The following is a 23,661-nucleotide window of genomic DNA, read 5'->3' on the forward strand; positions in this document are numbered from 1 at the left end:
GCTGATATCAAAAAAGGTGATTCTTAGTTTTGCTGGGAAGATTATTTAGCAGTGAAATTTGGATGATGGCCCAGTGTTGTAAGTCCTACCGTTGAATTTTATCCTAGTCTTTGGATGCTTGATGTAAGACCAACTAGAACTGCCAGCAGGGGCTCTTCTGCATTTTGTCACAGCATCTTTCCAATGAGAAAAGAGAAATACATTTATAATTAGATTAGACAGCTGCTTGAGAAATACATTTGGTCTAATTTATTAATCCACTTACAGAGACTTACAGTGCTTTCTCTGTGTAAAGCAATGTCCACCAGATTTTAGCTATAAAACTGTGACCAATGTCTATTTTCAGTTTAAGAATTATAATCCATGTTTTTTCCTCTCCTCCTCCTTCCTTCTCCATCCATCCATCCATCGTTCATCCTTTTATCTATTACAGGAAACAGTATTCCTTGAACATCATCGTCAGTGTTTTCACCATCGTACTTGGTGCTTTCATAGCAGCTGGGTAAGACTTTGGACTGTTTCTGCTCAGTAACTTCTTTGTGCCTTTGACAATAGGCCCAGCCCCGCCCCGCCCTCATTTTCCATTTTCCATCTGGCTGCAGTTGAATCTAGCAGCCAAGGGACGAGTCTGTTGATTTTAGTGGGTTCCCCATGTGTTCCTGTGAAAGTCAGACTGGGTTCCGACTTGGCCAGAACATTTCTGAGAACATATAAAGGGAACGTTAGAAGATACGAATACTGCTTTTCATCATAAAAAGGAGTAAATTATTTGCTATTATTACTGAATGTCTTCAATACAAAAAATTTACTTGAAAAGTTCTTGGGCATTTGGTCAAGAATAACAGCTTTATAAAGCCCTTGTATGCTGATTTGTTTTATCACCTGTGATGCCTTTGCAGTCTGCTTCCAAGGGTGGCATACTCTCATTAAATGTATTTGTATGTTTAGGACATGAGCCAATACCAGTGCATGACTAAGTTGACCCTTTAACAACACGGGGATTAAGGGCACCAACACCCCCGTCCCCTGCCCCCACATGACAGAAAATCTGAGTAAAACTTTCGACTCCCTAAAAACTTCACTACTAATAGCCTATTGTTGACTGGAAGCCTCACTGATAACATAAATAGTTGATTAACGCGTATTTTGTATGCTATATGTATTATATACTGTATTCCTAAAATAAAGCAAGCTAGGGAAGTGTTAAGAAAATCATAAGGAAGAGAAAAGACATTTACACTACCGTACTGTATTTATCGAAAGAAATCCACAGATAAATGGACCAGTGCAGTTCGAACCTGTGTTGTTCAGGGCCAGCTATGGTGTCTTATTCATTAACATGCAAGGCCAGGAATGTGGACTCCCAGGTTTGCAGCTGAAAGCAGACACTCAGACTCCTGGCTTTTATGGCCTAGTGGTTAAAGCCTGTGTGCAGTTATATTCTGTGGGTCCGGAACTTAGCCAGGCCTTTGTCAGCTGTTTCTCAGCCTCTCTGTGCCTCAGTTTTACTCATCCGTAAAGAGTGTAATAGAAAAGAAAAACCTACCTGAATGAAGGGAAGAATGCAAAGATTGGATGGATTTCAGTTAAACTAGTTTCCTTAACTGATTTAGAAATAAGAGTTCTGGGGGCTCCTGGGTGGCTCAGTCAGTTAAGCACCCAACTCTTGATTTCGGCTCAAGTCATGATCTCAGGGTCCTTAGATCAAGCCCTGCGTCTGGTCCATGCTCAGCACGGAGTCTGCTTATCCCTCTCCTTCCCCCTGTTCTCTCTCTCTCTCAAATAAATAAATAAAATCTTAAAAAAAAAAAAAAGAAATAAGAGTTCTGGATCACTAATTGCAAAATAAATAAGGATATGGATATTATCTTCTTCTAGTCTCCTCACTTACTAGCTGTATAACCGGACAAGCTATTTAACTTCCCTGCACCCCAGTTATTTCAACTATAAAATGGAGATTAGAATAGACCCAGCTAATAAGGTCTTTGTGTGAATTAAATGGGATAACAATAAACTGGGGTTTACACTGGTACGTGGCCAAGTTCACCAAAAACATGTCGAGTGTTTACTGCCAGGTGTCGTTCTAGGTGTGGGGGAATCCAGCAGTTAACAAAACAGACAGGAATCCTTGCTTTCATAGAGTTTCCATTCTGGTTGGTGGAGACAGACAATAAGCAAAAGAAGCATATTAGAAAATATAGCATGCCAGACGGTGACAGATAGTAACCATCTATTTTTTAGAATTATAAATATGTTCATCGCTTGCCTGGACCAAGGTCTGTTATTTACATTTTCACCTGTAACGTCCTCCTTCGTGGTCCTGGCCGTGGCTGAGTGGAGCCCCGTTGTGAGCTGGCCTCTGGTTTGAGACAGTGCAGACCCGAAGCAGCAGCGCTTAGAGCCTGTTGTAGTCATGAAGATTTTGTTCCAAGAAAGTCATAGGAGCAAAGTAGCTGAAAGAGGGAGGTGCTCTGTGAAAGTGCCCTCCTCCCACAGTGCTTTGGGGTGTCCCCCGGGCCGCCCCTCTTTTCTGAGTTTCTTAGAGCTCAGTTTGGAAACTACTGACTTTGGGCCAGTTGTACACTTTTACAAAAAATGGTTTGTAAAGATGTCTGTAAGGCTTTGGCGAGGAATGGCACTTCTATGGAGGCCCATTTCCAGACCCAGTGAGTAGAAATTCAGCTCGTAGTTACCACGTATGATATTCTAATGAGCTGAAAGGGTAAATAGTGTTTTCAGAGCATCTAACTTTCCCCCAAGAGCTGGCTTGAAACAGCACTTCTCGACTTTTCCCTTCCTCGGCACCCAGAGAATGGATAGTATCTAGGTGGGTGACAAGCACCCCTCTTCGCCGCAGGCCAGCCACGACCCCACCTTCTGTCCTCTCATTCAGATCTTCTCAGCCAAATGCAAATAACTGTGGAGCTGACTCAGTCAGATGGGCCGGTTCATGCTGCTGTGACAAACAGCTCCCACGTTTACACACCCAGTGTATTCTGCTCACGCTGCATCCTCAAACAGTTAATGCCGTAGGGGTGCTCTGCTCATTGTGGCTGCTCGGGGACCGAGGCTGATGGAACCCCTGCCTCAAAAGGGACTTCCTTTCTCATGTAGGAGGGAAGAGGCATGTGGGGAATTGTGGTTGGCTTTTCAGACTTTTGCCTGGAATGGCCATGTGTTCCCTCCTCTTATATTTTACTTGCCAAACAAGTCACCCAGCCAGAAAAAGTTGAGCTCTTACGTCTGTAAATAGCCCTAAATGACAACTACACGGGTTAGCCATGAATCTACTGTCCTGTCTCAAAGCGAGCAAATTCTTTTCAAACTTCTGAGCTTTTACCAGTGGTGTGACAAGTGGTGCTGGGGACTTGTAGCCCTGGGAGCAGGAGACCTGAGAGCCCCGGGAATTTCCCTCAGGCACTCCGAGGAAGTGAGCAACTCCTTTCCACTCCCCTAGAAACGTGGCTTTTTTATCCATTCAACTCTTTGCCATTTTATGGGACAGCAGACTCTTAGCATGGAGCCAAACGTGGGTAGGCAGGAGATTTGGAAGACCCTTATTTTGAGAGTCTGTTTTTTTGTGATTGAACCAGAAAATTCTGATTTATGATGATCCAAGATTAATGTGCATTCTCATAAATATATTTGTAGTTAATAATACCAGCAGAAGCCTTGAGTAAATCTGGTTTAATCTGCATTCAGATTTTGTTGGAATTTTTGCCTCTTTATTTCCTTCTCTTTGGTAAGAAATAGTCTCTAAAAATTTTATGTTTTTAGGATGTGTCACTCCAAAATATGCCACTTTGGCATAACATAATTTTTTTAAAAAAGATTTTATTTATTTATTCGACAGAGATAGAGACAGCCAGTGAGAGAGGGAACACAAGCAGGGGGAGTGGGAGAGGAAGAAGCAGGCTCATAGCGGAGGAGCCTGACGTGGGGCTCGATCCCAGAACACCGGAATCACGCCCTGAGCCGAAGGCAGACACTTAACCGCTGTGCCACCCAGGCGCCCCAACATTATTTTTTTTTTAAAGATTTTTTTATTTATTCAACAGAGATAGAGACAGCCAGCGAGAGAGGGAACACAAGCAGAGGGAGTGGGAGAGGAAGAAGCAGGCTCATAGCAGAGGAGCCTGATGTGGGGCTCGATCCCATAACGCCAGGATCACACCCTGAGCCGAAGGCAGACGCTTAACCGCTGTGCCACCCAGGCGCCCCTGGCGTAACATTATTTTGAGCTGAGGGCAGTTAATTGAGAATCGACAGATGTAGGAAGAGTTCTCTGTCTTCCATTTTCCTGCCTAAAAGCAGAACATAAATTTCCCTTTGTAAGGGTGGTCCCCCTACACCCCCCCACCCCCACACCAGGAATAGGAAAGCAGTTCTTATCACTGGGGATGGAGAATCCGTACCAAGACGAGGCTGCATAAATACACCTTACTACAATGACCCTTCCCTTCCATTCGTTTCCCCCATAAATTTCCTAGTCTTTTTTCCATAATTTGTTTGCTCCTTGGAATCCAAACCTCTTCTTTTTTTAAAATGACATATAAGCCCCAGAGTCTAACCACTTGAGATTCATTTATTTTTTGTGAACTCCTCTACATGTAAAATATTTAATAAAAATTGTATTCCTTTTCTCTTGTTAACCTACTGTCAGTCAAATTTGCAGGCTCCAGTCGCTGAACCTAAGAGTGTAGAGGAAACCCCTTTGATGATATGTATTTATGAATTATGACATGGGTCTGTTACTGCCTGTAAGGTCAAGTGTGGTAGGTGGGACACATCAGGGCTCGGCTGTTCTCTCTCTCCTTCCTGCGTCGTGTCTCCCTGAACATTTTTATACTAATATTATGTGTATAAAATGGAAGTTGAAGAGAGATGGTTCAAAAGAATGGGGTAAAAAGGAGACTTCGAGAAGTTACAGAGAAGGAATGGGTCCCTGCCTTGCTTTTTCAATGGACCGGGGGTGGGAGGGCGGGTGTGCCAGTGGATGATATGACCAGCTGGGCACCAGATGGAGGTGTCAGTTCCTCATTCGACCCCTCTTGCCCCAGTAACTGTCCAGCTGTCCCCACAGGGCTATAGCCTGGAGATGGCCCTGTTCATTACAATAAGCAAAGCCACTGGGTGGGTTGGACAAATCACTCCCCTTAGAAAAGAAGGACTCACCAATTATCAGGCCAGGCGATCATTAGCAAAAGAAAGGGCTTTGCAGTTCAAGGAAGATGGTTATGTCCCTCTGGTTTTAAGCCATTCATGATTAAACGGAAGCCACCTGATGGCCTGGTTTTGTTTTGTCTAGAGGCAGAGCGGAGGAGTTAACCACAGAGGGGGGAAATATGCCAGAGGAGATAAAGGTAGTTACCAGCTTCACAAGTGGATTTGATTAGGGAAAGATACAACAGGCAGGCTTTGAAGGCCAAGTTGTGTGAGTTTCTGAATAATCATCCTCCTCTTTGTGTTCTCCCTCCCAGTTCTGACCTTGCCTTTAACTTGGAAGGCTATATTTTTGTATTCCTGAACGATATCTTCACGGCAGCAAATGGAGTTTATACCAAACAGAAAATGGACCCAAAGGTACCAGATCTTCACTCCTATGGTTTTTAAGCTTTGTCATCTGGCCCCTGAAATTGCATGGAAAAAAAAAAATGAATCTGTAAAGTTGGCATGTAATTTAATTTACATGGTGTGCTTTATAAATCACTAATTTCTTTATAGCTATCTTGTCTGTATGGGTTCTCTTTACCCCTGACCTTGTAAAGTTTTGGGTGAAAATAAGACAGGGAGGGAAAAGATACCATTATTTTAGATGCAAAGTCAGAATATATGAAGAAGAGATTATTTTGAAAGGCAAATTAAAATTAAAAGAAGGTTTTTTGCCCTCCTCGTCAGTGACCAAGGCAAAGTCAGGGCTATTCTGAAGCAACCCCAGTTTGAGAGTCTGAAGGCCTGGGTTACAGACAGAAGTCTGCTGCTTCCTGGTCATTGTGCCCGGGACCCTTCACTCCTCCAAACCTCAGGTTCTTTATCTGCGGAACGGCTCATGTGGAAGGTGTTGGCCAGCAATGAGTGTCCCTCCAGTTCAGTGCCTGAGCAGTCCCCCGAGAGACCAGTGGGCAGACGAGCAGGCCCCTGGTGCTTGCCCCTCGCCCCAGCTGTTCCGGAAGCTCCGGAGGATGGGCCAGGCATATGTTGCTTTGTTCCCAGTGCTTTGTGTTGAGTGAGGGAGTTTGCTCTGACAGACAGACTTATTTCTAGGAGCTGGTTTTTCTGCCTGGCCCTTTGTTTTTGACTGGTGGCAGTTTTACAAAAACAGGTTTGTTGCCTTTTGAGGGTCGAAATATGTCACCCTTTATGAAAAGTGGTGGAGAACTGGTGTAACCACTGTAATGAAAAGTGGATTTATGCAAGATTAGAAAACGAGATACCTGGTGTTTTGACGCTGCTGCCCCTTAGCAGAAAGAGCAGATGTTTTTAAGGAGTTCTGTTTATATTAACATTTTAGATGTCCTTTATTTTGTTCCAGATTTCCCATTCTGAATACAATACTTTAAAACAAAAAACAAACCCCGGTTGGGTTGGAATGTTAGGGATGGGTGGGACTTTGGAGGCCCTCCGTGTTCATCCACTTTATCTGCCATTTTTGTGTAAAACAAATGTTTATTTTGCTATCACGATGTACTTGAAGTGAAGCCTTTTACATTAGGAATTTACTAAAAAAAAAAAAAAAAAGAATTCGCTGAAAATATTCCAATACAGAGTTGAAGGAATTTTTAACTCTGCATAAATACATAGTCAGATAAATGTCTCCAGGAAATCTGATGCTTTGTATTTCTAAAATTGTTTTCCTTGTTTTTGTAGGAGTTGGGGAAATATGGAGTGCTTTTCTACAATGCCTGCTTCATGATTATTCCGACTCTTGTCATTAGTGTGTCTACCGGGGACCTTCGACAGGTGAGCTGATGGCAGTCATGCCGTTCCTACCTCACAGTCTCTTAAAGTCTTAATAGTTAACCTCTGGTACTCACTGCAGCGAAAAGCGGACCGGTAGCTCGGACGAGCAGGGGAGTACCTGAAAGTGACATCTGTGATATCCCCAGCAACACCTTTGGCACGATCCTTTCTTTGGTGTTTATCTTTAGACACATGGGAAGAAGCAGGAAGTAGTCACAAGACCCCTGGACTTGAAGATTTTTGAAAACAATGAGAGTAAAAATCTGAGTTTGAGTCTTAATATTCTTATTTGCTGATGTGGGGATCCTGGAAAAACTAACTTAGAAGAGGATTTTGATAGTTTTAAAATGGATTTATTTCTCTACTGCTTTTATAATGGACATTTTGAAACGTATGCAAAGTAGAATAATTTAATGAATCTCACATGCTCACAACCCCGTGTCAACACTTTTTGGCATTTTGCCATTCTTATTTCATCTAGTTCTATCTGCTTTCATTTTTTTTTTCTCCTGGAATATTTCTTTAAAAAGATTTTATTTATTTATTTGAGAGAGAGTGAGAGCTAGAGAGAGAGTGCCGGCACACACAGGTGGAGAGGGAAAGAGAGAAGCAGACTCCCTGCTGTGCAGGGAGGTCAACGTGGGGCTGGATCCCAGGACCCCGGGATCACGCCCTGAGCCGAAGGCAGACGCTTGACCGACTGAGCCACCCCGGCGCCCCCCTCCTGGAATATTTTAAAGCAAACTCCAGACATCATGGCATTTTGCATCTGAATATTCTGGGATGTACATTTGAATTTTGAGAATGTGTTGTTCATTTGGTATTTGCCCTGCTTACCTGTTTGCTGCACACACCTGACAGACAAATAAAATGGTCAGTTAGTAGGAACAGAGGAGGAGCGAAGGCCAGTCCCTCAGGAAGGGTGAAGGTTCATCCTGCTGCATCCACAGGGGCCGCCTTGAAGGGTTCCAGCCCTGCCAAGCTCTACTTCTTCAGAAAGTTGCTAGTCATACCGCTTCGAAGAATTTTGCCTATATCTTAGGGGAGATGCTTAAGTTCATGTGAGAAAATTTGCTGGGCAAAAATTATGGTCCAGCCTGGCCTCTGCCCACAGAACCAAGCCCTAGACATGAATTCTTGTTGCCGGACCCGGGGTGGGGGTTCGGAGGGGCCCTGCGCAGTGGCCGTTCACCCACCGTGTGACGGTACTGCCGTCCTTACTCATCAGCATGCTTCTGCGGTGCACACAGGGCGAGCGGATCCCATTGGTAGCCTTTTAGGGGTCTGAATACTTTGAGAAGGCTGCAGGCTCTTGTGGGCTCTTAGGGTGGGTGTCAGGGCCTCTCATTCTTTCTTAAAGCTGTACTTTCTCATTTGTACAATTCCTTTCCAAAAGAGGGGACCGCAGAAGAGCTTAGCAGCAATGTGATGAATGGCATGGTGACCAGAAACTGATTTTTAGGTACCTTATGAGTTGAATCCACTACATGTATCATGTTAATAATTGCTAACATTGTTTCAATAGGAATGTGTGTTTCCCACATCCAAACCATTGCTTTATAAACTTGTAACGTGTGCTCTCAGAAGTTTCACCTGCTTGTGGGGCGCCTGGGTGGGGCGCCTGGGTGGCTTGTGGGAGCGTCTGACTCTTGGTTTTGGCTCAGGTCATGATTCTCATGGGTTGTGGGATGGGGCCCCACAATGGGCTCTGCACTCAGTGGGGAGTCTGCTTCAAGGTTTTCTCCCTCTGTCCCTCCCCCCATCAAATACATAAATGTCTTTTAAAAAGTTTCACCTGCTTGTAATGCTTAGCATCGTAGAATTATTATACTTTCTCAGTTAATGATAAAAATAATAGCTAATATTTGTTGAGAACTTATTCTATCAGACTTTGTTCAAAGCATTGTACCTGAACTATTTCGCTGCTTCCCACGGCAGCCCTCTGAGAAGGTACTGCTGTGCTGTTTGAGACAAGGAATCCCGAGCACAGTGTTTAAATAACTTCCAGCGATGGCGGGTGATCCGTCCAGGCAGTCTGACTCGGGAACACATCCGCCACTGTAATCCCAGTTACTTTATTTTATTTTATTTTATTTTTTTAATGATTTTTTATTATATTATGTTAGTCACCATACAGTACATCCCCGGTTTCCGATGTAAGGCTCGATGATTCATTAGTTGTGTATAACACCCAGTGCACCATGCAATACGTGCCCTCCTTACTACCCATCACCGGTCTATCCCATTCCCCCACCCCCCTCCCCTCTGAAGCCCTCAGTTTGTTTCTCATAGTCCATAGTCTCTCATGTTTCATTCCCCCTTCTGATTACCCCCCTTTCTTTATCCCTTTCTTCCCCTACCGATCATCCTAGTTCTTATGTTCCATAGATGAGAGAAATCATATGATAGTTGTCTTTCTCTGCTTGACTTATTTCACTTAGCATTATCTCCTCCAGTGCTGTCCATGTTGTAGCAAATGTTGAGAACTCATTCTTTCTGATTGCTGAGTAATATTCCATTGTATATATGGACCACAACTTCTTAATCCAGTCATCTGTTGAAGGGCATCTCGGCTCCTTCCACGATTTAGCTATTGTGGACATTGCTGCTATGAACATTGGGGTGCATATGGCCCTTCTCTTCACTACGTCTGTATCTTTGGGGTAAATACCCAGTAGTGCAATGGCTGGATCATAGGGTAGCTCAATTTTTAACTTTTTAAGGGACCTCCACACTGTTTTCCAGAGTGGCTGTACCAACTTGCATTCCCACCAACAATGTAGGAGGGATCCCCTTTCTCCACATCCTCTCCAACAATTGTTGTTTCTTGCCTTGTCTATTTTTGCCATTCTAACTGGCGTAAGGTGGTATCTCAGTGTGGTTTTGATTTGAATTTCCTTGATGGCTAATGATTTTGAACATTTTTTCATGTGTCTGTTAGCCATTTGTATGTCTTCATTGGAAAAGTGTCTGTTCATATCTTCTGCCCATTTTTTGATTTGTTTATTTGTTTCTCGTGTATTGAGTTTGAGAAGTTCTTTGTAGATCTTGGATACCAGTCCTTTATCTGTAGTGTCATTTGCAAATATATTCTCCCATTCCGTGGGCTGCCTCTTAGTTTTTCTGACTGTTTCCTTGGCTGTGCAGAAACTTTTAATCTTGATGAAGTCCCATAAATTCATTTTATCTTTTGTTTCTCTTGCCTTTGGGGATGTGTCATGAAAAAGGTTGCTTTGGCCGATGTCGTAGAGGTTGCTGCCTATGTTCTCCTCTAGAATTTTGATGGATTCCTGTCTCACATCGAGGTCTTTCATCCATTTGGAGTTTATTTTTGTGTATGGTGTGAGAGAGTGGTCAAGTTTCATTCTTTTGCATGTAGCTGTCCAATTTTCCCAGCACCATTTATTGAAGAGACTGTCTTTTTCCCACCGGATGTTTTTTCCTGCTTTATCAAATATTAGTTGCCCAAAGAGCCGAGGGTCCATTTCTGGGCTCTCTATTCTGTTCCATTGGTCTATGTGTCTGTTTTTGTGCCAGTACCATGCTGTCTTTGTGATCACAGCTTTGTAGTACAGCTCGAAATCCGGCATTGTGATGCCCCCAGCTTTGTTTTTCCTTTTCAACAGTTCCTTGGAGATTCGGGGCCTTTTCTGTTTCCATACAAATTTAAGGACTATTTGTTCCAGTTCTTTGAAAAATGTCCTCGGTATTTTGATCGGGATAGCATTGAAAGTGTAGATTGCTCTGGGTAGCATGGACATTTTAACTATGTTAATTCTTCCAATCCATGAGCATGGAATATCTTTCCATCTTTTTATGTCTTCCTCAATGTCTTTCAAGAGTGATTTATAGTTTCTAGAATATAGGTCCTTTACGTCTCTGGTTAAGTTAATTCCAAGGTAACGTATGGTTTTTGGTGCTATTGTAAATGGGATGGATTCCCTAATTTCTCTTTCTTCGGTCTCGTTATTCGTGTATAGAAATGCAACTGATTTCTGAGCATTGATTTTGTATCCCGCCACGTTACTGAATTGCTCTATAACTTCTAATAGTTTGGGAGTGGCTTCTTTTGGGTTTTCCATATAGAGTATCATGTCATCTGCAAAGAGAGACATTTTGACTTCTTCTTTGCCAATTTGAATACCTTTGATCCCTTTTTGTCGTCTGATTGCTGTTGCAAGGACTTCTAGTACTATGTTGAATAATAGTGGCGAGAGTGGGCATCCTTGTCGAGTTCCTGATCTTAAGGGAAAGGCTTCCAGCTTTTCCCCATTGAGAATAATATTTGCAGTAGGCTTTTCATAGATGGCTTTTATGAGATTGAGAAATGTACCTTCTATTCCTACACTCTGAAGGGTTTTAATCAGGAAAGGATGCTGTATTTTGTCAAATGCTTTTTCGGCATCGATTGAGAGGATCATATGGTTCCTGAGTCTTTTCTTGTTGATATGATGTATCACGCTGATTGATTTGCGAATATTGAACCACGCTTGCATCCCAGGTATGAATCCCACTTGATCGTGATGGATAATCCTTTTAATGTACTGTTGGATTCTATTAGCAAGTATCTTGTTGAGGATTTTGGCGTCCATATTCATTAGGGAAATCGGTCTGTAATTCTCCTTTTTGAGGGGGTCTTTGCCTGGTTTGGGGATCAAGGTAATATTGGCCTCATAGAATGAGTTTGGTAGCTTTCCTTCTGTTTCTATTTTTTGAAATAGCTTTAGGAGAATAGGTATTATTTCTTCTTTGAATGTTTGGTAGAATTCCCCAGGAAAACCGTCCGGGCCTGGAGTTTTGTTATTTGGAAGGTTGTTTATCACTGACTCAATTTCTTCATAATTAATTGGCCTGTTTAAGGAATCAATTTCTTCCGGTTTCAATCTTGGTAGTTTATAGGTTTCCAGGAAGGATTCCATCTCTTCCAGATTGCTTAGTTTATTGGCATATAGCTGTTGATAAAAATTTCTAATAATCCTTCCAATTTCAATGGTGTTCGTCGTGACCTCTCCTTTTTCATTCATAATTTTAATAATCTGGGTCCTTTCTCTTTTCTTTTGGATAAGTCTTGCCAGTGGTCTGTCAATTTTATTGATTCTCTCAAAGAACCAGCTTCTAGTCCTGTTGATCTGCTCTACTGTACTTCTGGTTTCTGCTTGATTGATTTCAGCTCTAATTTTGGTCAACTGCTTCCTCGTGCGTGGATTAGGCCTGTCCCTCTGTTGCTGTTCCAGCTTCTTGAGGTGAGAATATAAAAACTGCATTTTAGATTTTTCTATTCTTTTGAGTGAGGCTTGGATGGCTATGTATTTCCCCCTTAGGACTGCCTTTGCAGTATCCCATAGGTTTTGGACTGTTGTATTTTCATTCTCATTGGTCTCCATAAATTGTTTAATTTGATTTTTGATTTCCTGGTTTATCGAGTCATTCCTGAGCAGGATGGTTCTTAGTCTCCAAGTGTTTGAGTTTCTTCCAAATTTTTCCTTGTGGTTGAGTTCCAATTTCAGAGCGTTGTGGTCTGAGAATATGCAGGGGATAATTTCAATCTTTTGGTATCGGTTGAGACCTGTTTTGTGTCCCAGAACATGGTCTATTCTTGAGAATGTTCCATGGGCATTAGAATAGAATGAGTATTCTTTGGTTCTGGGGTGTAGTGTTCTATATATATCTATGAGGTCCAACTCGTCGAGTATGGCATTCAAAGCCTTTGATTCTTTGCTTAGTTTTTGCCAGGGTGTTCTGTCTATTTCTGAGAGTGGAGTGTTGAGGTCCCCTACTATTAATGTATTTTTATTTATATGTCTCTTTATTCTGGTTAAGAGTTGGCTTGTGTATCTTGCTGCTCCCCTGTTGGGGGCATATATATTTATAATTGTCATATCCACTTGTTGAATACTTCCCTTAAGAATAATATAGTGCCCTTCTGCATCTCTAACTATAGTCTGTAGTTTAAAATCCAATTTATCTGATATGAGAATTGCTACCCCAGCTTTCTTTTGAGGTCCATTTGCGTGAAAGATGGTACTCCATCCCCTTACTCTCAGTCTGAATGCATCTTTGGGTTCGAAATGAGTCTCTTGTAGACAGCAAATGGATGGGTCATTTCTTTTTATCCAATCTGCAACCCTGTGGCGTTTTATGGGATGGTTCAAACCATTTACATTAAGACTGATTACTGAGAGATATGATTTTAATGTTGCCATGTTGCCAGTAAAGTCTTTGTTTGTATTGGCTGTGACTTTCTGTTCTGTATCACTCTTGGGGCCTTTTTACTTTTATAGAACCCCCCGTAATATCTCCTGTAGGGCTGGTTTCGTGGTTACAAAATTGGTTAGTGACTGGCGATTCTGAAATGTCTTTATTTCTCCATCAATTCTGAATGACAGCCTTGCTGGATAAAGGATCCTTGGCTGCATGTTTTTCTCTGAAAGAGCTTTAAATATGCTCCCCCAACCCTTTCTCTCATTCCAGGTCTGTGTAGACAGGTCTGACGTAATTCTGATGCTTTTGCCTTGGTACGTGAGAAATTTCTTTGCCCTGGCCGCTTTCAATACTGTATCCTTGCATCTAATATTTGCGAATTGCACTATGACGTGACGTGGCGTAGGTTTGTCGTGGTTGAGCTTGGGAGGGGTCCTCTCTGCCTCTTGGACACGAATGTTTGTTTCCCTTGCTAGATTAGGGAAGTTTTCAGCTACAATTTGTTCAAATATCTCTTCTAGACCTCTGTTTTTCTCCACCCCCTCGGGGATGCCGATGATTCTAACATTGGATCGTTTCATTGAGTCAGTAATCTCCCGTAACCTACATTCGTGGGCGTGGATTTTTTTAAGACCATCTTCTATTTTCATTTTTTCCTCTATTAACCCATCCTCCAATTCACTAACCCGTTCCTCTGCTTCTGCGACCCTGGCCGTCAGAGCCTCTAGTTTTGCCTGCATTTGGCTCATAGAATTTTTAATTTCTGTCAGATTCGCTCTCATTTCTGTCCTTAGGGATTCTATATTCTCAGTAACCTTTTCGTTAATAGTTTTTTCAATTCTACTCATCATTTTGACCATCGTTACTCTGAATTCCATTTCTGATAATTTGGTTACATCCATATCCATTATTTCTGTGGCAGAGGCCACAGAATCACTGTCTTTTCTTTGCTGGGGGGGGCTTCTCCTTCTTGTCATTCTGATGAGGAGAGGTTGCGGGGTTTCCAGAGCCCAAATTATTGACTGGGTCCCAGGCCGTGCCCCTTGTTTTATAGGGATCTTAGGGATGTGGGCTTCTTCTTTAAAGATTTTATTTATTTATTTATGTGGCAGCCAACCAGCGAGAGAGGGAACAGAAGCAGGGGAGTGGGAGAGGAAGAAGCAGGCTCCCAGCGGAGGAGCCCGATGAGGGACTCCTTTCCGGAACGCCGGGATCACGCCCTAAGCCGAAGGCAGGCGCTCAATGACTGCGCCACCCAGGCGCCCGGGTTGTGGGCTTCTTGATTTTTCAGCCTGCCTTCTGTGTTCTGGGGGAGGGGCCTGCCGCGCCAATACTCAGGCAAGCCTCCTCTGAGAGTCAGAGCAGCAGTGGCCGAATTTCAGCCTCTGTCACAGAACAGAGGGATCGCGGCCCGTTCTCTACTAATGTTCTGGCCACTTTAACTCTGTTTCTGTTGGTGCTGCTCAACCCTGCAGCGTCCCGGGATGTGCGCCCCACACCCGGCGTCCCAGCCCTCACTTCCAGGGCCGGCGTCTCTGTCCTTTGTGTTTCACCGCCAGCCGCCAGCTGCCCGCTCCGGAGCTCCCGGTCTCAGTCTGGATCCAGTGAGCGCACCGGGATTCCAGTGTTCCGCGAGATGCCTGGTGGCGCGCGCACCCGGCTCACGGTCTCAGTCTGCTGTTTTGCAGGTGCCGTCCGCGAGCCCCGCCCGCTCTCCCGTGCAAGTGGCTACCGCTTCCCGGCGCCCGAACGCGGCGGCTCCCTCCCCCTTCCGTTTTTCTTCTGATATCTGTGCACAGTTTCATGGCTCCCCGCTTCGTACCTCAATACTCAGCGCTGGAGATGTTCATTTGTAGAGATCCAGATGCGTCTTCCTGCGTCTCAGGCTGGTTCCGTGGTTGTTTAGGCTGGTCTGGTACCTATCCAGCTCGACTTGGGGGACCGGCTGAAAACGGTGTCTCCTACTCCTCCGCCATCTTAACTCCTCCTCCCCCAGTTACTTTATTGTACATGACAAGTGTTCGTTTCTTTCCTTCATGCACGAAAAACCATAACCTCGCACTTATATCTTAGAAAGTACAAGAGGCCGAACATATACTTTAAATTATTAAATGGTGGTGTTCTAGGAGAAAATTATGCTCCTATTCTGGCTTTTGGTGATGAACTCTCTCAATATTTACCCTGTCTAGCCTCTTCTGTTTGACCAGGCTCCTTAGATTTCAAACAGAAATCTAGGCACCTTAGAGCCCCAGTGGTGGTTACTATTCACTGTAATTCCAGGTGGATCAGAGCTAAATATATAGATTTATTTAAAAATCTATATGAAAATTATTATTTAGAAAAAAATAGAATGGGGGCACCTGGGTGGCTCAGTCGTTGGGCGGCTGCCTTTGGCTCAGGGCGTGGTCCCGGCGTGCTGGGATCGAGCCCTGCATCAGGCTCCTCAGCTGGGAGCCTGCTTCTTCCTCTCCCACTCCCCCTGCTTGTGTTCCTTCTCTCGCTGGCTGTCTCTCTCTCTCTGTCAAATAAATAAATAAAATCTTAAAAAAAAAAAAGAAAAAATAGAATGCATTTATAACTGTAAAAAAGGCCTTCTATAAAAATGACAAAATACAAAGTCATGAAATTAAAACTTTGACTCTATTTTAATTTAAAAGTATTGTATGATTAGTGATGCCGAAAGATTGGGACACTTTCTGTAATCAGTCATTTTGAAAATGCTGTAGAAAAAATGATGATACTTTTCACCAGTAAGATTGTTCTGCTCTGTTCCATTGAACCATACCAACCTTCTTCAGATTGGTTACTTTTAACTATGGTTGAATCCGTTTTAGATTGTGAACCGAATACAATAAGGGAACTTATGTAATGAGGTCTGTTAGTCTATAAAATTGCATGTTATTTACAGTTTGGTGTGATTGTACCAAAAGTTGATCCATGAATTAGGGTGAAATGTTAACTTATTAATAGAAGAAGTACTTTGATGAGTCATTTTTCCTGGTTGACTGGAGAAGATCGGAGGTTGCGGTAAGACTCGTGTGTATGACTCACTGCACTAGAGCTCGCTCCTGGACCTTGGACTTAACAGTCAACAAATCTGGTAACAGCACTTTGATTCTTTCCCTGATTGCAGAGTCAGCAATGCCAGCTGCTCTTGTCAACAATTCAGGCCCCGGGGAAAATATTGATTGGGTGGCCTTTCTTAGTCATTCGAATTGCTGCAATAGGTTCAGAGTACGTGGTTTATTACAGTTGATGAATAGGGATAAATAATAGGATTTAGTTTTCTGATTAAAAAAACCACATAAATGCAAAATAAAAAAGATTCACATTCTACCATACTTTTATAACAATAGCAAGTCTAAAGGAAACAGTACTTTATTGTTATTCATCTTTAATTAATTTCTGTTTATTAAAAATATTTTATTTATTTACTTGGGAGAGAGAGAGAGCAAGACAGAGAGAGAGCACCAGCAGGGGGAGGAGCAGAGGGAGAGGGAGAAGCAGACTCCCTGCTGAGCAGGCAGATCGATGTGGGCTCAATCCTAGGCCCCCCGGGGTCATGACCAGAGGCAAAGTCAGATGCTTAACTGACTGAGCCACCCAGGTGCCCCCCTCTGTTTTAAAATAAATGTCATACTACATTATTTTTTAAATTGTCACCAGCACAGCCTCATCGTTATTAAAGGAACAAAATAAAACTAAACTCTATTAAAATTTAAAGTGGCAAAGAATCCAAATATTTTTATGAAAATTATATAGCCTTCAATGGTTTATATGGTATCAGGAATATATAGTTTTTATTTACTGTTTGCAGAAATACTTCCAGCTTGTTGAACCAATAATTGTTTTTCTACCCTTGGTTTGAAGTTTGGAGCATATTGTTTTCTCTTATTGCCACTTTTATTTTAATTTTCGAAATCGAGTGTTTTCTATGTTTTTTGTTTGGTTTTGCTCTTTGACTGCCTTGGGTATTTCCTTGTCCCTCGATTGGGCTTGAAGCAGCTTCATATTAATTCTTTTTCTTTCACAAGTAAGCGTTTGAAGAAGAAAAATTTATGATGGAAAGTTTCAAACCTATACAGAGGGAGAACAAGTAATAACAAACCCCACGGACCCATCAACCAGGTTCAGCAACGATCAACGTTTAAAATGTGTCTCTTTGATAAGAGAGGTGGGCGAAGTCTCACTAATGAAACAATGGCAAGTACGGCAAGGATGGATTAATTGGAGGAGAATTCCATTCTAATTGGCCTAAAATTTTTGGATTATAAGCTTGACAAAAATTTAAATAGTTTTAAATCCGTAAAATTACTAAAACTTGGCTGACAATGTTTTGTCTAGGAGAAAGTGACTAGAACTTATATTTAATTATGTTATTCAGTACGTACTTAATATATAGTCTTGAGTCACCTTAAAATCATTTTTAGATGCAGGCAAAGGACAAATCACAAATGAAAGGCTCCTTTTTATTGTTACTTGTCATTTCAAGAGGGTTAATTTCATTTTCTCGGCTAAGAGACTAAGACTAAGACTAAGGTCTTGGAGAGTTGAAACTGTCTTGTAAACTTCTCTGTCCCAGCTCCTCCACCCTGATTACTTGCTTGCTTTGTAAATAGCAAATAATAGTTTATTTGTTCATAATACTTACTAGGCATTTGTAAATTTTTTTTTTTTAAAGATTTTATTTATTTACTTTAGAGAGAGTAAGAGCGTGTGAGCAAGCATGGGGAGGAGGAGAGGGGAAGAGAGAGAATCTCAAGCAGACTCTGTGCTGAGCCCAGAACCTGACGTCGGGCTCGATCCCATGACCTTGAGATCATAACCTGAGCCCAAACCAAGAGTCAGAAGCTGTAACCAGCTGAGCCACTGAGGCACACCAAGCATTTGTAAGGTCTTGATAATAGTTCATGGACTTAGTTTTCTGAGCTTGCCAACATTATTAATTTTATAATAAGCTTTCTTCTTAGATTATTTATACAAAGTAAACCCAACCATGATGTTGTGACTATGGATTAGTAGAGAGAGAGTCACAGCAACAATAGCTGTGTTGTATACTTGCCACCTGCCAGGTTCTAAACAATTTCATTAAATCCTCTTGTTGACCTTTTAAGGAAGTTTAAAAAAAGATCCCTGTTTTGTAAAACGAATCTGACTTTCAGGGAGTGAAAGTAATATGGCCAACATCACAAACTGGTATTGCCTAGGATTTTTTTAAGTTGTATTTTCTGTTTAGGAAAGTGTTTCCTACACTAAAACACACAATTTGGTAAAAGCCATAGGTTTAATCGGCAATATTAGTCTAACCATTAGTTTTCTTTCTTTTTCATAATAGGCTACTGAATTCAGTGAATGGAAGAATGTTCTATTTATCATACAGTTTCTTCTTTCCTGTTTTTTGGGGTAAGAAACCATAAGTAGAAGCTTGATGTATATGTCTTGATAAATCAAATCAAAGTATACATTCTGTCGGCTCTGTCAAAATCCCTTTGTCCGTGCTTCCCCAGCTTTCTCTGGAAAGTAGCCGTGCAGCAGACGAGTGGGGTGGGGCCCAGATCCCTGGGAACGCAGCCTGAAAGACCAGGAGCAAGCATGAAACACTATTATTTTTGAATGTCATGCTGATGTCACATTCTACTCCAAAACATGATGTTGCCTATTGATTTCTGAAAGTTAGTTTGAATAATATCAGCCGATGTGTCAAATTCAGTCCTGTTTGTTGCGTTGGGCATAATGTCCCAAGTCTTTCAAGATCTTCCACCTCACATAAATACGTGGAAATGATAACCATTTACTCTAGTGCCGTGCCTGCTATATTCAGGGAAATTTCTGAGGCGAGATGTCCAGGCCATTGTACTGTCCAACAATTGTAGGCTTTTGTTCTTAAAAATTTCCTTATGTCTGTCTGCCTGTTGAGAAGTCATGCAGCTTGTGTCTTCTTGTTTTTTTAAATCTTCTAAAAGCTTGAAAATTCCTTTTCATGAATGGATAATACATGCAACTGGTAAATAATCCAAGAGTTGCAACAGTATGCACAGGGAACATCAGCTCCCCACCCCTCTTCCCTGCCCTCCAGCCCTGCAGTTTTCCTCTCCGGAGGTGACCACTGTTTGAAATCTTTGGAGTATCGTCCCTCAGCTGGACTCCCTGCATGTACAAACACCTGTGTCTTATCTCATGTGGAAAGGTGCTTTGAATGACCATCTCAGGGCATTACTTCTCAAAAGACTTTTCCTGTGAAGAAAGATGAATTTCCTCATTTTTCCCCCTACCAATACTATAATTTAAATTATGTTTAAATGAACGAAGAGCAACTCACAGTCTCTTTGATCAACACTGAAAAATTCCCAACCTTGATTTTAATTGCAGTGATTAGTCACATATAATAAAAACATTTATGTACATCCTCCATTTCACTAATTCTCTCTTCAGCTGTGTCTGATTTGATGTTTAACCTGTTGATGGACTTTTTGTTTTTTGTTTTTAGAGAGAGAGTGCATGAGTGGTGGCGGGGGGCACAGAGGAAGAGGGAGAGAGAGAATCTTAAGCAGGCTTCATGCTTAGCGTGGAGCCTGATGCGAGGCTCAGTCTCACTACCCTGAGATCATGACCTGAGCTGAAATCAAGAGTCAGATCCTTAACTGACTGAGCCACCCAGGTGTCCCAGGACTTTTTGATTTTAACAATTTTATATTTTATTTGTAAAAAATTCACAGTTTTTTTTTTCAAACTTAACTGTTCATTCCTAGTATTCTCTCATTAGTGATCTCTGTGATTGTAGTAACTTTCATTTCTTTAAATGTTATGCACATAGCTATTCTGTATTCTATATCTAATGATTTCAATATTTGCAATATTTAAGAATCTAAATGTGTATGTGGTTTGCGACTGTCAAAACTGTGTGTGGTTGTGACTTGTGGTTGTGAACACTTTGCTTAATCTAAGTGTTGTGGGCTGATTGTCAATTCTCAAATTGCAAATTTGAGAAACTTCCCTGTAGGGGCAAATTGTTTTTGCTTCTGCTCGCAGCCAGGTATTGCCCCTGAAGTGGACTACAACAGGCATTTTCGAGGGTCTAGGCTCAGTGGGCTACAGCGTCCCTCCCCAACCTGGAGCTTGGTGCAAGGCTCAGTTTCTAGACAGTGCTGTTCTGCTAAGGTCTCTGCCCTGAGGCACCGTATTCTGTCCCAACTGTCTGCTGCTCCGACTGCTGCCTGGTCCTTGTTCTTGATCACTCTGTATCCAGGGCCTCCTTTTTTAAAGGAGGAGAGTTTGGGCGACCTCTTGTGCCTCTTTCAAGACCAACAGTCTCTCAAGTACTGTGTCCTTTCCTGGTGGCTCTGCAAGGGGACGGTCCCTTGGGGCACTTTAGGCAGCCATTGTCAGAAGCATAAATTAAGTGAAATATTTGTAGTTTTCTCAGTTGTTGTCTCACATTTGACTTTGAAAAAAATCTCAGCTGTGTTTGTGAGTCACCCTTTGTCAAACCATCTTTTCTTTTCTCTCTGATTTAAAAAAATTCAATCCATATCACGCCAACTCAGATTAGCACCTTTCCGTGGTGAAGCCCAGATTCACCTGTGAACAACAGAGCCACGTTTGAAAGTCTTTTCTCATTTTGCTATAAACTTGATGAGATGCTGTTTCTATTTTTGTTTGCTTGTTTGTTTTACTTGCACAATACTGCTTAATCATTCCTGGAAGGAGATCAAGAACTGAACCTTGCGACGTCTCTGTCCTCAGTGATGATATGGTGGGCAGTGCCTAGATGGGAGCCTGCACCCTCTGGGTCTTGCCTATCAGAGGCTTGGCCCTGTCTGTATATAACTTCACACTTTTTTTCTCTCCACTTAATAATGTGCTTCTTAGGAAACAAATACTCTTGGTAAAAGTTCTTAAAACATTACATCATCCGTAGTCCCTTTGCAAATGAAAATGAGATAAAGGCATTGCAATTATAAATAAATCAGTAAAAAATGATGAAATCTTTTAAGATTTCAGACTTCACCCAAATTTAAAGATGAAACTTAGGTAGGTCTGTTTTTCAAGTGGGTCTTTTGAGAACATAAAATCATGGCACCATTCCAACAGCTCAATGTCTGAATTCTGGAATCAGATGGCCTGGGTTTGAATCCTGGCTTTGCCACTTATTAGCTCTGGGTCCTTGGACGAGTTAACTAAGCACTCGGAGCCTCAATTTCCTTTTTTTTAAACTGGGGTCTTTAACAATGAGATAAAGTATCTGATTCATAGGATGCGGTTGTATCAGTTGAATGAGCTAATAGTGATGGGCGCTTAGCATCTGCTGGACACACAGCAAATGCTCAGTGATGTTAAGTACGCTTGTTATTGTTAATATTTCTATGTCTGGAGGTCAGCGTGTTTTTGGGCTGACCTCTTTTCACTCCACACAGAGTTGGTTCTACCAATAGTCCATGGCTTCAGTAGTTTTTCTTCTGTTACCTGTATAGTTGACCTTTGAACAACACATGTTTGAACTGTGTGGGTCCATTTATGTGTGGATTTTTTTTTTTCAAAAAATACAGACAGTTCTGTAAGTGCATTTTCTCTTATGATTTTCTCAATAACATTTTCTTTTTAGCTTACTTTATTATTGGAATATGGTATATAATGTATATAATATACAAAATAGGAGTTAATTAGCTGTTTATGTTATCAGTAAGGCTTCTGGTCTACGGTAGGCCATTAGCAGTTAAGTTTTTGGGAGGTCAGAAGTTATCCCTGGATTTTTTTTTTTTTTAAAGATTTTATTTATTTATTCAACAGAGAGAGACAGCCAGCGAGAGAGGGAACACAAGCAGGGGGAGTGGGAGAGGAAGAAGCAGTCTCATAGCGGAAGAGCCTGATGTGGGGCTCGATCCCGTAATGCCGGGATCACGCCCTGAGCCAAAGGCAGACGCTTTACCGCTGTGCCACCCAGGTGCCCCATATCCCTGGATTTTTGACTGGGCAGGGGGTCGGCACTCTTAGCTCCTGCGTTGTTCAAGGGTCAACTGTACTTTACCTTCAATGGTCAGATTTTAATACTGAATCTGCTCTGGAAGGAAGCTTCAGTTTTGGCATGGGGGATTTTTCAGAATCCTTTCTTGAAGTTTCTCATTCAAAGGGTTGGGTCATTTATTTTTCCATAGTAAGAGAAGCTATTGTAAGCTTCTGAGCACATTCTCCGTTGTCAGAACAACTGGTGCGGGGCTCGTTTATCCCTTTTCTTCAGTCCCTGCTCAAGGAATGACTCAGGTCTCTCACATACGCATCCCAACCCTTGATTCCAGAGGACTCTGTTGCTTAGCTTCTTACGTACTTTCACTCTTTCAGGTTTGCATTTCAAACTTGTGTTTTTCTAACCACCAAACCCCTGTCCCATGTTGGATATATAATTACAAAATTATAACACTTTAAAATGTATATTAAGTGAATGGAATGGTGAAGAGGGCAGACTTTTAATTTGCTTTTGAGTTAGGGTGGGCTCAACTTTCAGAAATGCTATTTGTAATCAGGAGTTTGTAAATAAAGTGTATGATGGAGGTTAATTATGTCAGGAAGGTAAACTGGACTGTGGGAGCTAAGATAATTTAATGCAGGCAAAAGTAAAATTTCAGTAGACTGAAATTTAAGTTGACAAACTAGATTTTAAAAAGCTAGCTCTGGGGCACCTGGGTGGCTCTTGGTTTCTGCTCGGGTCATGACTTCAGGGTTGTGAGATCAGTCCCTGCAGGGCTCGGTGCTCAGCGTAATGTGCCTGAGGATTCTCTCCCTCAGCCCCTCCCTCCACTTGTACACTCTTTGTCTCTGTAAAATAAATAAATCTTTATAAAAAATAAAATAAAAACCTAGCTCTGCAGGTCTTTTTAATCTTGCTGAAGAATTACGGGTTCTGGTTTGTTCATACAGCAGCTGGCACCAGCCCTCAGGTCTTGGAGGTGGTTATTCTAATCTGTTTCTGCCCCAGTAGCAGACCCTTTGATCCCACTGACGCAGTAACATATTCCTTAATAAAAACATGAACGGACCAAATATTTTTTAATCACAGGATAAAGAATGTTCTAGTCCTTGAACCTTCACTGAAGCTGCCGGGATGCAGCATACAAGAGGAAACAGGGTTCGGCGGCTTGCGGGGGCACAGGCGCGACAGAACTTTAAAGAGGGCAGATAGTCCCCCACTCCCAATAAACCAAATCTTCAAATAAAATTGGTGCTCTGGGAAGATGGACCGTATATATCCCATGACTTTGGCATCCCTGGCACACCACTGTGGCCTTGGGTGGGGAAGTTCTTACTAGAGATGGGTGAGATGAGAGTACTTGAAATTCTCTGAGATCTGAAGTTGGAGTGCTGTGCTCGGGTGCCGCTGTGGCTGGTGGAAGGAATGTGAGCGTGGCCTGGTATTATCTGAACATTTGTGTTGAGTTTATATAAATGTTCCTTCATGGAATGATAACCAGCGCAAGTTGTCAATGAGGTCATTTGAGTTCTGTTTGT

At 42.1% G+C, this 23,661-nt stretch overlaps 1 protein-coding gene across 3 annotated transcripts in view; it reads left to right on the forward strand.

Moving 5' to 3' along the window:
* SLC35D2 (solute carrier family 35 member D2) overlaps positions 1-23,661 on the forward strand; it is a 55,710-nt gene that overhangs the window by 24,501 nt on the left and 7,548 nt on the right. For 2 of the 3 annotated variants that reach the window (XM_040620144.1, XM_040620145.1), the window contains exons 6-8: positions 434-502; positions 5,481-5,583; positions 6,868-6,960. In XM_040620144.1, the coding sequence (XP_040476078.1) occupies positions 434-502; positions 5,481-5,583; positions 6,868-6,960 (265 nt within the window). Of the gene's footprint in view, positions 1-433; positions 503-5,480; positions 5,584-6,867; positions 6,961-18,496; positions 18,565-23,661 lie in introns of all 3 variants that reach the window. The other variant, XM_040620143.1, reaches the window with a different exon arrangement.

This window comes from Ursus maritimus, unplaced genomic scaffold (genome assembly GCF_017311325.1).
Source record: "Ursus maritimus isolate PB19 unplaced genomic scaffold, ASM1731132v1 scaffold_34, whole genome shotgun sequence".
NCBI lineage: Eukaryota > Metazoa > Chordata > Mammalia > Carnivora > Ursidae > Ursus > Ursus maritimus.